This window comes from Pseudoliparis swirei, chromosome 13 (assembly GCF_029220125.1).
Source record: "Pseudoliparis swirei isolate HS2019 ecotype Mariana Trench chromosome 13, NWPU_hadal_v1, whole genome shotgun sequence".
NCBI lineage: Eukaryota > Metazoa > Chordata > Actinopteri > Perciformes > Liparidae > Pseudoliparis > Pseudoliparis swirei.
The window spans coordinates 11,981,767-11,997,127 of NC_079400.1; the positions used below are offsets into that span (position 1 = coordinate 11,981,767).

The following is a 15,361-nucleotide window of genomic DNA, read 5'->3' on the forward strand; positions in this document are numbered from 1 at the left end:
GGGCTGGACCAGGTGAACCTGATTCAGCCATAACTATAAGCATAGGTTGATTTGTCTGAAATAATCATAAAGAAACCAGTAGATCTGACTCATTAACATCTTGACTTATTTAGACGTATCCGCAGCGTTGATGTGGGTCCTTATGTTTGAAATATCTCAGATCAATTTAAAGCCATATGACATTTGGATGAACTAAGTCAAGTCTGCCCTTTTTTTGAACAAACAAAGCAATTCTTTCAAATGTAAATCTGAGGTCATTACCCCGTCCTTCTTCCTATTGATTCAGCACATCAGCTCATCTTGGGAAATGTTCTCCCTTTTGGATAAATGAGTTATTGTGCGCTGCTGGTACTGCATGTCTTCTCGCCACGCTGCTTTATTGGTAGGTAATGAGCATGCCTCAGAGCAATTATCAATAACAGAGCTGATTAATGCAGCATGTGTGTGTGTGTGTGTGTGTGTGTGCAGTGGGCCCTCTGGGGTTAGAGTAAGCAGACGCCATGCCGGCGCAAAGGGAAAGCATACACATCGGTTTGGTCGGTTCATCGTGCCTTATTCAAACCAAAATGAGGATGTACATATTGACCTTGTAGACACATGGCACCGTGTCCTGGTGGAGTCACACACACACACACGCACACGCACACACACACACACACACACACACACACACACACACACACACACACACACACACACACACACACACACACACACACACACACTTCCCTGTGCTCTTATGGACTCTGTTCTGGAAGCTGTTTGTCCTGGCGTCGCTCCAGACTTCAGCCACTCACACTGTGACTGAGTGCAGAGAGGGGTAAAAAAATAGAGAAATTTTTTGGGAAAAAAAAGAACAGATAAGAAGAGCAATCTGTCTCAGGGGGGGGGGGGGATACTGGAGAGCTGGTGTAAAGAAGGACGCGCTTACACAACAGAGTGAAGAAAATTGGAAAAGTAATGTAGAGAGAAGTGGTCGAGGGAGGGAGGGAGGGAGGGAGCACATGTCTGGGTTTATTCTTTTAACCTCTCGTTTCAATTGGGGGGGCGGCATATTTGTGATTAATGGATTTTCACACGGACTCAGAGCACTTCCCTGTGACATTCTTCCCCATCTGTCCGCTCTCGCCAGGCCTGATCCCGGATCAGGGCCGTGGGTGTCATGGCTGACGGTAAACACCAGGCTGAGTAAATGCCTGACGGTCCGCCACGCCGCGCTGTACATACAGCAGCTTATTTATTTGCGCCCTCAGTAAACCGACCGCTTATTAACTCGCTGTGCAGGTTGGACCGCAGACAAATCTACAGGGCCAAGTAGTTGTTTTGGGTTATTGTCCCCAAAAACAGACTAAAGGCCTTTTCACACCTGGAAGTCTGAGCCAGCGCCAACGACCTGTACGTGTTCCCAAGTGAAGCCAACATTTTATTTGATTTTCATTTATTTATTTGAACAGGGCCCCTGACTGCTTGAAAGACATACGATCACCTTTTCTTCAAGACATTTAAGAACGATATCCTGTGCTTTTATTTTGAAGGTTTCACATTCAAATGGATTTCTGTTATATTATTAAAGAAATTCTCTTATGTACAATATTTCTCCAGTCAAATAAACAATAACCAAATGCATAGAGAGGTATTTAACAATATGTTTGAGTAGTTTATACGTTTATATGTTTCAGTTACAACCTTTTGAGGGCGGCCATGGTGCTGCGTGGCCCACGGTAAACACTCAGTAACTTTACAAAGAACGAAAGGACTCAAATGTTCAGTTATGCCACAAATTCTGTGTGAACAATATCCGTGAATGAAAGGAGATCAACCTCCGTGTTGTGTGAGTAATATTTAATACAAGTCGTATGACATCAGCAACCAGGATGTTGGTATTCTCCGCTCAGCTGTTGACGTGGGGACACTCCCACCAGCAGCAGCGCTGTGGGCTTCACACAGCTCAGCTTTATTGTGGCGAGCACTGGAGTGGCCTTGTGTGGCCTTGTGTGTTCCACTTCTAGGAGGTGGTGTAACAGAGGGACACAGGACGCTGGTGTTGGACAGTGAGAGATGGGAGGGGAGCTCCACAGTGACTTCACATCATGGAGGGGTTTATATCCATCGACCCAGAAGAGTCCTGATGGCTCCTAGACGTTTGTAAATGCTGTTTTTAGGTGTAAATCTAAAAACTATAACGAAAAGAGAAGTGGAGTCACACATTTTTCCTTTTTAACAATGACAATGATAACCACTATTGTTTATTTTTCTGTTTATGTGCCATTGTAGGTAAAAACTAAGTAATAATTACACAGCCGTCTGAGGGGAGGCTGTTAATATTCCCAAATAAAACTCAAACTGGGTATTTTCCTAGATAATAAACTCCTGAGACCAGTAATACATTTATGAGAAGACATTTTGTGTTTATTTATTTGTCAAGGAGCCACATCGCTCCCCTGTGTACGGATGGATCAAAGTTTAACTGCCGTTAAAGTCTAATACAGGTCTAACATAACATTCAAGTACAATCTAAACTTAAGTCAGCATCATGTTGATAAAATGACACAAAAAGAGACAGTGCATGGGCGTGTATGAGTCAGAGGCCATTGTTACCATAACAACACGACTTGAGGCGCAAAAGAAATTCAGACAAATGCAATCATTTTTGTTTTTTTAACCTACATTTACAAATGTAATCTTTTGGACAAACCTTCCTCCAGTCTCCTCTCAACCAGGCTCAGGGTGAGGTCAAAGGTCAGGGATGTCGTGTGTGTACAGATTGTAAAGCCCTCTGAGGATAATTTGTGATATTGGGCTTTACAACATAAACTGAATTGAAAATAAACTGAATTAAGCGCCACATGGCTCTAGATCCATTAGCTTGTGATGTTATGGTATTTTTTGTGTGTTTTCCTTTTATTTACTTTAAGTTTAAAGTAAGCAATTTACTTACCAATAAAAAAACTTTACAAATAAATATTGGATATATATATATATAATATTTGGATAAGGGTTAGTTAATAATATATTGGATATATATATATATATAATATTGTTAACTTATTGTCAATATTTGGCCACTTTTGCTAAATACTATAGCATGGAAATACTTAACTATATTAAGTTTGACTTATGCTTATGCTTAAGTTGGACATTATGCTTACTTATACACAAAATAGTTCCATTTAATAAAAAGAATATGAGTTAAAAATACGCAAAAGGAAGAAACATGTTACACCAACTTGACATTATTAAGTTAGTAGAATTTTTGCTAAAACTTTGAGTATACACTATTTAATCTATTTCATTACTTTGGACGTTGGTGTTTGGAGGTGTGGAGGTGTACCTGTCGCATCACTGTGCGTCTACCCCGGTAAACGAGGGCAATACTCACGACATTTACAAACAACGTAATGCGCTGTCAACGTTTTTTTTTCGGGACTATTTCTTCAGCAAAAAGTAGTTCCAAAAAAAACTGCGCAAATAATCCCAAACCGCCGCCTCACAAAGAGCACGAGACACGTTTCACAATATGAACTTGTAAGTAGTCTGTTCCTAGGATATATAAACACCTGTATGGCTCAGGGCCGAGCGTCCAGGCCGAGCTGTGAGAGTACGGGTTCTCTCCACAGGATTTGTTTCCCTTCATCCTTCTCGTGGATTCCAGTTACCGTTTTGCCATTTTTAATCCGAAAGTGCCTGAATTGACTGGATTGATCGTGTAGAGTGTTCACCCCAATGCTTTCTGATTACTGGGCTGAATTGTACTGAGTAGCAACACCCAGCCAAAGAGCAATGTCACAATTACCCCCCCCCCCTCCCGCAGAGGGCCCTGAAAAACACTTTTATTTTGGGGTTTTTTCTGCACCAAAGCTCATTTTTGTGTTCTCACACTCGTTTCTTTGCCCGGCCTATTACCTTCCTCCATTTCAATCAAAGGACATCCATCAGCGGAATATGGCTCCACCTTCTCTCGTTACCCCGACGGCACTGTGTCAGCTCTCCGAACCAGAGAGCAGCGACTGCGGCTGCTGCAGGAGGTGGAGGAGGAGGCGCAGGAGGAGGCGGGGTTACAGACAGCGGCGCACACTCGTCTCCATCGCAAATCACGAGTAACCTTTCCTGAAGGGAGTCACTGAATATTCAGCATGTGAAGATTCAAGATTCAAGATTCAAGATGTTTTATTTGTCACATACACACACAGGGTGTGCAGTGAAATGAAAGTGGCAATGCTCAGCAGGAATGTGCAAGGGCAACAAGTACACACTATTTACAATAAAAAACAACACAATATTGACAGTAAGTGTGTGTGTGTGCCTAAGAGGGGCAGTTGTGTGGGTCTATGTGGGGGTCCTGGTGAGGTCGGAGTTCACAGTCCTGATGGCCTGAGGAAAGAAACTCCGTCTCAGTCTCTCTGTTCTTGCAGCGTGACTACGGAGGCGCCTGCCTGACCGCAGCAGCTGAAACAGTCTGTTGTTGGGGTGGTGAGGATCCTTCATGATCCTGCCGGCTCTGGTTCTGCACCTCCTGGTGTACAAGTCCTGCAGGGTGGGGAGTGTAGTTCCAATAGTGCGTTCAGCCGAACGCACTACTCTCTGCAGAGCCTTCCTGTCCTGAGCGAAGCAAGGGGCCTCTTCCTATTAGGGTGTTGACAACACATGGAGGGGACTAGTGAGCCATCACCCCATTTTTTTCTCCATTGTTTCCGTTCATCGCAGGTCACTTCCTGCATCATTTACTTTGAGCTCGCCTCATTGGCTGTCTTCGATGAGAGGCGTTACTTGGCAGAGGGTATGAAAGCCAGCGCAGCAGCCTCCCCCAGGTCCTAGTGCCCCGGGGATTATATTGTTAAATATAATGATAGGCTATTGGATTGTAATTTGAAGGGGGAGAAAACATACAAACCAGAACGCACACATCCAGCATGCTGGGGAACTTGCTACAGGCGGACCTGGTGGGATTCAAGCTTTCACTGTATGTGCAACATGCATTTCTTTATATGCTTACGCACCCCTAAAATAGTCCTAACGACGCTCTGTGACTCCTCCTCCTTTTGCATTTCAAACTACCAAAACTGGGAAAGAAAAGAAGAAAAATCCTCATTGCCATTTAAGAGATGACATTTGACATAATCCAGAAAAATAACACTTGAGTGCTATACCCTTGACTGTGGAACGGCACAGGGAAATGTGTAAGAATAGTTGGCATGACTACATTGACAATGTTTCTGGGAAAACAGCATTGAGGGCTTCTCAATGGAGGGTCTGTGCAAATTCTGGCTGTGCGTAACGCTCTGACGGCAGTTCACGGGCATGGGGGGCATGGGGGGCTGCATTGCCACTCGCACATGCTAATGTCTCTGTTAATGACCTGCCGTCCTCCTCCATGGAGGCGCCCGCTGCCCAGTGATGGATCTCGCCCACACAGACGAGGTGGAGATGACAGAAATCTGGTTTAAAGGAGCGTGCAGCCGGGGCGGGAGGGGGAGGGGGGGGGGAGGTTACAGCTAAAAATACAAATCACAATGACAGGGACAGCCGGGCCCCGCTGTAGCATACTCCATTCACTATGCATGGAAATGCGACACGTTCCCACCGCGATGGATGTCTCTAAAACCCATTCCGTCCACGAGCACTGGCGGTTCATCTCGGAGCGTAATTGAATTTCTCAAAAAATGACAATCGGACTTTGCAAGGGCACCGCTCAGCCACGGTCTGAGGCGGGACGGGAGGAGAAAAGAAGAAAAAAGAAAAGAAAACCCACAGGGCGATGTCGTATCCGTGTTATTAGGCTCGAGGCGACTGCTCTGCCCCGTCGGCCCGATTCATGACCCAGCACCCGGCATGCTGAACACAATCCCCCACAACATGAAACCAACGAGTACAGCAGAATAGTATTTAAGTAGGAGGAGCATAGCTGATCCTCTCTTGTGTAACCATCCATCTCCTCCAGATGGCTGGGTAGGAATCGGCCCCGGGGGGTCACGGCACTGTCACCGGACTGTAGACCTGCTGGGTGCTACGCTCATGGCGGGGGAGCGCTCATTACTCCACATAAACACCACCTCACCCCTCGGGTGACCTCCCGAAGCAAAGGGTTCCCGCTGCTTATATTAATGTCATTCCTGGCACCGGTGTGGAGACAGAAAAAAAGAAAAATGGCCGCTCTCTCTGCCCGGCCATTTGTTAACAAACTCAAAGAGGAGGAAGCACCCGGACCCCACAGGACCCCACAGGACCCCAGAGGACCCCAGTGGACCTCACAGGACCCCCTTGTCATTCCTTTTGAGTCGAAGGGAGAATAAAGCAGGTGCTTGTGCGTGACCAACGCATCGCCGTTATACATTCCAGCGAGACGCGTAATCTTAGATTGCCGTGGCCACGGAGCCGCTGCGAATACTAATTCGATCCACCACATGCGTTTCAATAACGGAGCGGTACAACTTGTGTTCCCACGCGGGACCACACTGGTACATGATATGCATGAGCGGAGAGAACTTCTCTAAATAACAAAAGAAACCTGCGGAAGAGAACCGTGTGTTTGAAGGTCTGCAGGAAACGGAGTCGGTACAGGAAACTGATCCGATGTGACTCATGTCAAAACCCTGACGTGGTCTCACTGCCTTACCTCTGCATCCTTAACATCTCAGTTCATCTTCTTACATCCCCACACAATGCTAGAGTTTATTTGGAGCAGTGTTTCTGGACTCCTGTAAGTACAATATTTTACTTTCTTGTAGTTTTAAGTAGCTACCAACTCTTAAATGTTCTGTGTCAGCTGGTTGCTAACTCTGATTGTCTGCCGCACAGTGCTGGGCTAGTACAGAGCTGAAAATGGCGGATGAGAGCTGAGGGAGTCAACCAAAACAGTAAATGTCCATAAGAATCAGCTGACATCCGCTGAAGTGCTGTGTGGAGCTGAGAGGGACTGCAGCTGCAGAGTGGGGGAGCATACATCTCTAGGTACATCCCTACTAGTGATCTCTTTCCCATTACACAGACTTGTGATGAATTGTTTCTATAGAAATATGAATGATAGCAGCTTTAAAAAGGAGAAAATCCAACATTGTTTTATTTGCCCCTACTGTCAAGACGCATGTCGGTTTATGTATTATTGGATGTTTAACTCTTTTTTTGGGGGGTTTACTAATGTAGAAAGTTAAATTGTGTATTTTGATAGCCCTGTTGTTTTTTGGTTGGACGCCACGTATAACCACGAATCAAAAAATAATAATCTGAGTTCAAGATATGAAAAATCCTGCGTGAACGGCCCAGTGTGATGGCAGGTTGTGGAATAGCCACGAAATGCAATTTCTTTAATTTTCAAACCTATTGCCTGTGGACGCACAGATTAAACACAGAGCCAATGGCGTAGCTTTAAATATTGATATTAAAAAGATCACTCCTTGTGAAGCATCGTGAAGGTTCTCCTCAACCGAGTGGCGTCGCTTCCTCAGACACGACTCCTCGCCCTGGAGCGTAGCGTCGTGGGATGAAAGAAGTCGTGCCGAGCGACACGAAAGAGACACAAACTGGAGTGAGGGAAGTCACCTTTCCTTCACACCTCAGGGCGACTTCATTTTGAACTCCAATGGAAAGAACCAGATTTCATGAATCTACTCGAATTCTCTCGGCGTTAGTCAAACAGCCACAAGAAAAGCCACAAGGAGAGCCACAAGGAGAGCATGCTGTGTCTGTGACAGCTTTCATTACCCAGCATGCTCACAGGAGCAGTTCAAAAAACTAATGTTGCCACTTCTTTCAGTTCAGTAGGCGAGAACCTAATTTATTTTCTTATAAAACGTTGGTTTCTTGTCCTTTCTTGGTGGTGAGCAAACAAAGAGTGGCACATATTCTTTTTTCATACTCTTACCTGTAATCACCTCCAAGTATTGAACATGTGATGTTACGCATATCAAATTAGTATCCAACACATCTGGGATTTGAACAGAGCTTTGTGAGCAGCCACGAAGCCAGAGAGAAGGAAACAAAAAAGGGGCCTCGCAGCTTTGTGAAGAGAAGGCCGACAATATCTGGACTGACTTTACTTAAAAATGATCATGAGTCACGCTGAAACATCTCACTTGGTTTGCCACGTTCACATCCAGGTCCCCAGCCAGACAGACTCACAACAGGAGGAAACCGTCGCCGCTCACCAGGTCCGTACTCAAATAGGTCACACGCAGTGGGAGGAGGAGCAGGAGGACTCTGGACCTGCTCCTGGGGAGAACAGCGATGCAGCCTATCGCTTGAATGTTTTGAACAAAACAAGCCTGCTCCGGTGGCCTTGGTGTGAATCCTAGGCCCCCCAAGGTGTGTTAAGTTTGTGCCCGGGTTATGCATCACACGAGACCCCCGATGGTGGAGGGACTCATCTCTCACACCTGCTGAGACTCAATCTGGAAGGCTGGAAGAATTCTCCGTTGTGCCCTGCAGCGTGGCTCTGGGGCGTGGTACTGAGCTACACACCGACCGCAGCGCGGCGATGAACCACGATGAACCTCCGTATAGACGTAAGGGGTTCAGTTGAGCCTCTTACATTTGAAAAAATGCACACAAAAAACAGCGCCGCCACCTGAAGCCGATGCTGAAGTGTTTTAGGAGCTGCATTTTCTCTACTGACCAACAGGGGGCGACTCTCTCTTGATTTAATCCCTCAGTAAACATTATAAACGTGAGTTTATGGTCTCAATATCTAGTTTCAAGTCTTCTTCAGTAGAGCATGATGTTCATTTTAGTAAATGATGGTAAATTTGGAGTCAAACAGACCCTAATGCAGAGTATGTTTCAGGGCGGGATTAATGTGATTGACAGCTCACTGAGACTTTCAGAGATGTAAACCACATGGCAGTTGCCGGAATCCAAGATGGCGACAGGGCGAAATCGCCGAACTTCCGGTCCACAAACCAATGGGTGAGGTCACCACGGCTGCGTTCACTTCTTGTACTCAAACATCTACAGTAGCTTGGAAAATAGCAAATACGGGGCACTGAATTTGATGAATTGACTGTTTATCAGATCACTAACATTAGCTCGCCAACTAGCTCGCCGCTAAATGAGAAAACTGAGTGAATCGTTAGGACTCAGTGATTCATCTAAACACACGTTGCTATCGTCGTCACCACCGATTAAACCAAAACGTTCTGTCGTGCGCCGAGAGCTTAGTGTAACGGGCTTGGGCCGGGCTGTGATTGTGATGCTACTCAGTGGTTACTGATAATTACACGATGGGGGGGGGAGGCGTTAGCGCTCCTTCACTTTGTGACGTGGATACATTCTCAACTCAGAGTCGGCCATCAAGATTAGGGTTGATTTTCAAACAGCGGGTGGCTTTCTGAGCCATTTTGCACCATTTAATTATTAAATTAAATTAATGTTTTTTAATTAGTTTGTGTAGAAGATGTCCACACCAACACCAGCATGTATGTATTTCAACTTCAGTTTATAGCTTGGTCCAAAATGTGCAGTGGCTTTTAAATCTATGGATTAACTCTCTTTTCAGAGCTCTGCAGACGGGAGAAAGTGGAGTATTGCTGTGAATAAAAAATAAAGAAAACGCACTTAAAGAGACAAGAATGGCGGTGAAGGACTTCCTCTCCTCTTTGCGCTCCATGCGTTCTCCTAAAGCCAATGCTCTCACGGGGATAGAGCCGGCTGTCTGAGGCCACTCGGATGTTTGCCTGTGATGTAAGATGCACTTTGAAGCATACATGCGTTCCCTTTAGCTCAGCGGAGAAGGGGATTGTGTCCCGATTTTTCTTCATTTCTGCGATACTCTATTAAGTGCAGAACATGACCAGGACAACGGACTAGCTAATTCAATTGATATTGATTCAGATCAATCATACACGCCTCTGAAATGATATCGAACTCCTCGGCTGTTCCCTCTGGAGAGCTGGCAGATCGACTACAAATCAGCCCTCAAATGTAGCGTTTACTTTACTGATATGACATGCAGGGTTTTGAGTCCCACCCACTGCCTGACTCCTCTCCACATCACCCCCCCCCCAGCCCTGCTGTACGATTCATGTGGCATTGTACAAACACACAGTGCGGGAGCCCATGTTAGGTAAGAGCAGGCCGTGGTGTCGAACACCTCGGGCCTGTCAGGGGAGAGCCGAGGCCTTGCACTGTACAGCTGCTGGAAAAACACAAGAAGCCAGCCCTCAGGCACCGGAGAGCTGCAGGAATCCATTTTGTATTTATATATATATATCAATGAGTTTCCACAGTCCAAGAGACCCCTTATGATGAAGAGAAGTGTATGACAGGTACACAGTGGGAAGGAAATAATGCCAATGTTTACATTAATGGCAATTATGAGATTCCGTCCTTTTGTTTTATACAATGGTTCTCCTGTCAGAGAAACAGAAACAACACGTTCAATAAGCAAATACGGTTTAGATACACAGCTGCAGCCGGCTTGAGGAGCATTACAATGTTATTGGAGAGAAGCCGGAACACCACCAGTGACAGGTGTGTCCCTCCGCCACGGTGGCCATCGAGCACTTTTTTTTTTAACCCTGTAATGGGAAGAGCAGAGCCGGACATGGTTTAATTTCAGTGTAGACTCTGGTCCGGTAATTATACAGACTGATGAGCATATTTGTCTCAATAGACTCCTTGTTCAGCCAAAGGTTTCATGCACGACTGAGCAAAGACCTCGAGCACAGAGGATCTTTAAGAAGGCTTCACTTGAACCAAGACCGGTGTAGACCTGTCAGTAGTTTACCCTTCATCCATGATGGTGTTAGGTTTTATTTAATGCTGTAACATGAATCGTAGTTTGCCCCAAACGAGGCCATCAAACGATATCTTTGCTAAAAAACCTGCTCGGATAAAATAGTCCCAGAGCACATGAAAAGCCAACCACTACCGTAAATAGAACCCTGCTGTTGATTGAGCATAAAACCATCCAATCACAGCTGTATCCGGGGCGGTAATCGATGACGACGCCGACGCTCGGCCAATAGAAACGCGTTACTGGGTGTTGACCTCTGTGAAGCCGCATCACCACCTCCTCCATGTCCGTGGCGGAGGACTACTATAAAATCAAATCAGCCCTAGTTTTAAAGGGCAGAGTTGTAAAAAACTCCCAGGCTGCGGGAGTTAGCTTGCAAGCCTTAAAATTGGAATTTAGACTGTAACCCCACGGAAGCATTTACTGGAGCTTTATAAAGACACGAAGACGACGGCAACGCAATTTTGTATCTCCTATAGAAAGTAACGCCTGAAGCTGGACACGAGTAACGCCTACTGGAGCGGACCCTGGCTATTGAAAGAAAACAAAACTGCTGTAAATTTCCATGTAAGTAAATATCCACTTGACATCAGCATTAACATTCATTTATCCGTACAATGAAACGGTCGTATGTGCGTGTTTTGTCTGTCGAGATCCTTTTGCTTCTCAAACTGCCACCCGAGGGTGTTATTGAGCGGTCTCACGGTCCAACATTCAGTCTGTCAAAGCAGCTTTTCGCTCAATTGGATGCTAGCTAAGTGTCTTGTTGTCCATCGCCGCGGCCCAAACAGAAGCGAATTTTCCTATTTTCTCGCCGTCACCATGACGTGACCGTTTTTTTACCCTCGAGCTGACGCCGATAAACGGCCGGTCGCGCGACTGTCTGCCAGATCGAGCTAGCTGCATGTTCTGTTCACACCCTCCATTCAGTCGGCCAGCTAGTGCTAATCCGACAGTTATAGCACAGCCGCGCGTGACGAGAAAGCCACCCGGTATACGGTTTTGAAACTTTCCTCTTTTTTTGTCTGCATTTGTTGCCTCCGTCGTCGTGTAAAGTGTCTTTTTGCGATGTCGTAGGGGGAAAAAGGGACTTTACAGCCGTGGCTCGACTTTGAATGGTGATTACGTAACAGCAATGTTCGTGTCGAGCTTGTACGTGCTCCCCTGCCCACCGCGGGGCTCAAGTCGGTGCACGGGAAAACAACTAGAATAGCTTGTTTAGGTTTTAATAAATAAATCAAAAAGAAATAATGCATTATACACGTGTATATTATCATCCTACGCACGAGTGATGTCCGTGCGCCAAAATGAGGCAATCGAAAACAAATCAGTGTGACTTGACAGCAGGCATCGGATCCACCGCCCTGCGTAGAGGTCACGCGTGCTCGCATATTTGTGTCACAGCAGCCCGCTGGGGAACACACGCTGCTGACACCGAGTCAGTGGCCGCTGTTTATTTATAGCCGTTTGTGTTGTACAGCTGAGATGCAGCACTGCTCAGGAGGAGAGTTATCATAAGCTAATACAGAGGAGACGTCAATGAGTCTAATGAGCTGTTAGTGTTATATTCCTTTATTTGTTTCACTTACTAAATACATGCCTTCCCCTTGTTTTTGCTCCTTTCAGGATCTTAAACCCCGTTTCAGGAAGGATATTTGTTTTGGCATGGAGCACTAAAGAGCTTTTTTTATTTTTTTCTGCGACGCTCTGAAAAAGCAACTCTGTTGTGACGGTAGAAGAGAGGAAGAAAAAAAAAAAAATCTCCTCTCCTTTGAAGCAGCTATGCAGCTTGAAATTCAAGTAGCACTCAACTTTATTATTTCCTATTTGTACAACAAACTCCCTCGGCGTCGTGTGAATATCTTCGGCGAGGAACTCGAGAGGCAGCTGAAGAAGAAATATGAAGGCCACTGGTATCCGGATAAGCCATACAAAGGTTCAGGGTTCAGGTGCATCCACGTAGGGGAGAAGGTGGACCCCGTGGTGGAGCAGGCAGCCAAAGAGAGCGGGCTGGACATTGAAGATGTCCGGAATAATCTCCCTCAGGACCTTAGTGTGTGGATTGACCCGTTTGAGGTGTCCTACCAGATTGGGGAGAAGGGACCGCTCAAGGTGCTTTACGTGGACGATAACAATGAGAACGCGTCGGAGCTGGACAAGGAGATCAAGAACAGCTTTAACCCCGAGGCCCAGGTCTTCATGCCGATCAGTGACCCCGTCGGGGCCTCGTCAGAGTCCAGCTCCCCGTCGCCTCCTTCCGGGCAGTCGGCTGCCGTGAGCCCCTCGTTCATGCCCCGCTCCACGCAGCCCCTAACCTTCACCACCGCCACCTTCGCTGCCACCAAATTCGGCTCCACAAAGATGAAGAGCAGTGGCCGCAACAACACCAACAACAACCCCGCAACCACCACCAACAACAACGGCGGCGGCAGTAGCAGTAAGGTGGCCCGCACCTCCCCCATCAGTAACCTGGGACTGAATGTCAACACCCTCCTGAAGCAGAAAGCCATCTCCACCTCCATGCACTCGCTGTACGGGCAGCAGAAGGCCTCCGCGCTCTCCCCCAACGCCAAGGAGTTTGTGTTCCCCAGCCTCCAGGATCCGGCCAGCCCGGGCGCCGTGTTCCCCGGAGAGGGCTCCCTGCAGTACAACAATGCCTTTGACATGTTCGCGGCCTACGGAAGCCTCAACGACAAGTCCCTCATGGACGGCCTCAACTTCAGTCTGAGCAACATGCAGTATTCTAACCAGCAATTCCAGCCGGTCATGGCGAACTAAACTCGTCACAACGACGTTATTTATGAATGATGGTGGCTCAAAGAGAAGGAAAAACAAAACGCACACTTTGGAGGGAAAGACAGAAACCTGGACTCAAGGATCTAGTGTGTAGTCAGTCAAGCGCATGTGCCCAAGGGAGTTTTACTGTACCCCTTGAGATTGTTTCTACTAAAAGCTTGTACAAACACATCCAAGCTTGGTTACTTCAATTCAACATGCATCGTTGTTTTTCTTTCCTTTTTGCCAACCAAGCACAAATTTTTTTACCATGTTGAGAAAATGCTCAAAGTTTCAACGAAAAAATATAAAAATACAAGCTTCAAGTTTTGGCCTCTTACAGTATTTTACAGGTGGTAAGACGAGGCTAATTTTTATGAATTGGCACTACTAAGTGGGGTTACTTGGTCTTTTTCTAATTGTATAATTTAATTTAGTACAGAGTTTGTAAGATATCAGAGTATATATTGTTTCTATGACATGGTGTTGCATTTATATCTTTTTACTACTCAGTGATCTGTGATGGCTGCAGCAGCTTTTTCCTTTTTCTTTAAAAAAAAAAGATAATTGTTAAAGAAAAAAGTACATGAAATATTCTCAAGATTATGTACAGAGTATTCCTTTAGTGGTGGGATTCAAATGTAGGAATAGTTGCTTTTTTCTGAAAGATGAATTGTATTTTCTGTTAAGAGGTTAAAGAATTTTGCTATACAATGGACAAAATGTAATCGTATGAATATTAATTTTGTACCTACCTTGTGCAATACTTGATAAAAAAGAAGAAAATACGGTATAACAAAGTATTTTGAGTCAGTGTCTTACCATGTCAAGAGGGACTGAAATAGTTTATATTAAGTTTGTATTAAATGCTTAAAAATGATATGCTCGTCTTTATTTTTTTTAATTTCATATTTGCACCCTGGTCTCTTTAATAAAATAAACTCCAGTTGAACATGATCTATGGAGAGCCGGACTTGTTTATTGCTTGTGCAAACATATTAGTTGCTTCTATTCTTTTACCTGAACCTGTAGCACACTTGTGCTGTTGCGCAATCCCCCTTTTTTTTAGCGCCGTATTGACGTCACACGGCGACGCCCCGCTCTGTCATGAGGCCGACTTGAGGTTAACGAACTGTCTCGTGGCCACGTGACATCACAGCTGAGCCGTTGAGCCGGGAGTCTTTGTTTATTTGTGTGGGTACGGTTTACGAGGAAACATCAATTACTGTCGTGGGAGAGCGTGTTGTAATGTGGCCTTAGGGTGTCACGAGGCGGAAAGAATCGCAGAAAACGCTTCCCGATGTTTGGATCTCTGTAATACTCAAAGGTCTGAGGAAATGTGGCTTTGTGTTCATCGCCGCCTCCTCGGTCAAAGACTTGCTATGTACACACGGGCGTCATTGCGGCTGAGCAAATGCACCCGACGCCTTTTTAATATGCTCATAAATTGCTTTATAAGAGTGTTGCTAAGTACCTGACCCAATCCCAAATATACTGAAGTGCCCTTTATAGCGCCATTATGTCATTCGGATGTTTAGTTCACATGAAAGGCTTTAAGTACCGGCACTTGTGTCGTGGTGGACCGGTCGCTCAACCCGGGCTTGACTAACGGTGCCAGAACGATGTAAACAATCTCTATTTGAAAATTATTCTAAAATCTAAATAAGGACTAAAATAACGATCTGCCCTTGAACTTTAATTCTGACGTATACATGAGAAGCGTCATTCTGACTGGTTGTTTTGAATGTTTAACAGTTCGCTAGAGTAGATCTTCGGGTTTGTGAGATCATACATTTGAGATTATTAAATCTGAAGTAAATATAGTGTTTAATTGTGAAGTTGAAATGCAATGTAGCCGTT

General features: G+C 45.5%; 1 protein-coding gene across 1 annotated transcript; it reads left to right on the forward strand.

The window, feature by feature from the left end:
* Window positions 1–11,066: 11,066 nt before the first annotated feature.
* Window positions 11,067–14,458, forward strand: tob1b (transducer of ERBB2, 1b). Its single transcript, XM_056429581.1, has 2 exons — window positions 11,067–11,293; window positions 12,353–14,458. Exon 2 carries the CDS (start codon window positions 12,509–12,511, stop codon window positions 13,502–13,504), a length of 996 nt encoding a protein of 331 aa, XP_056285556.1. The 5' UTR covers window positions 11,067–11,293; window positions 12,353–12,508; the 3' UTR covers window positions 13,505–14,458.
* Window positions 14,459–15,361: the final 903 nt, after the last annotated feature.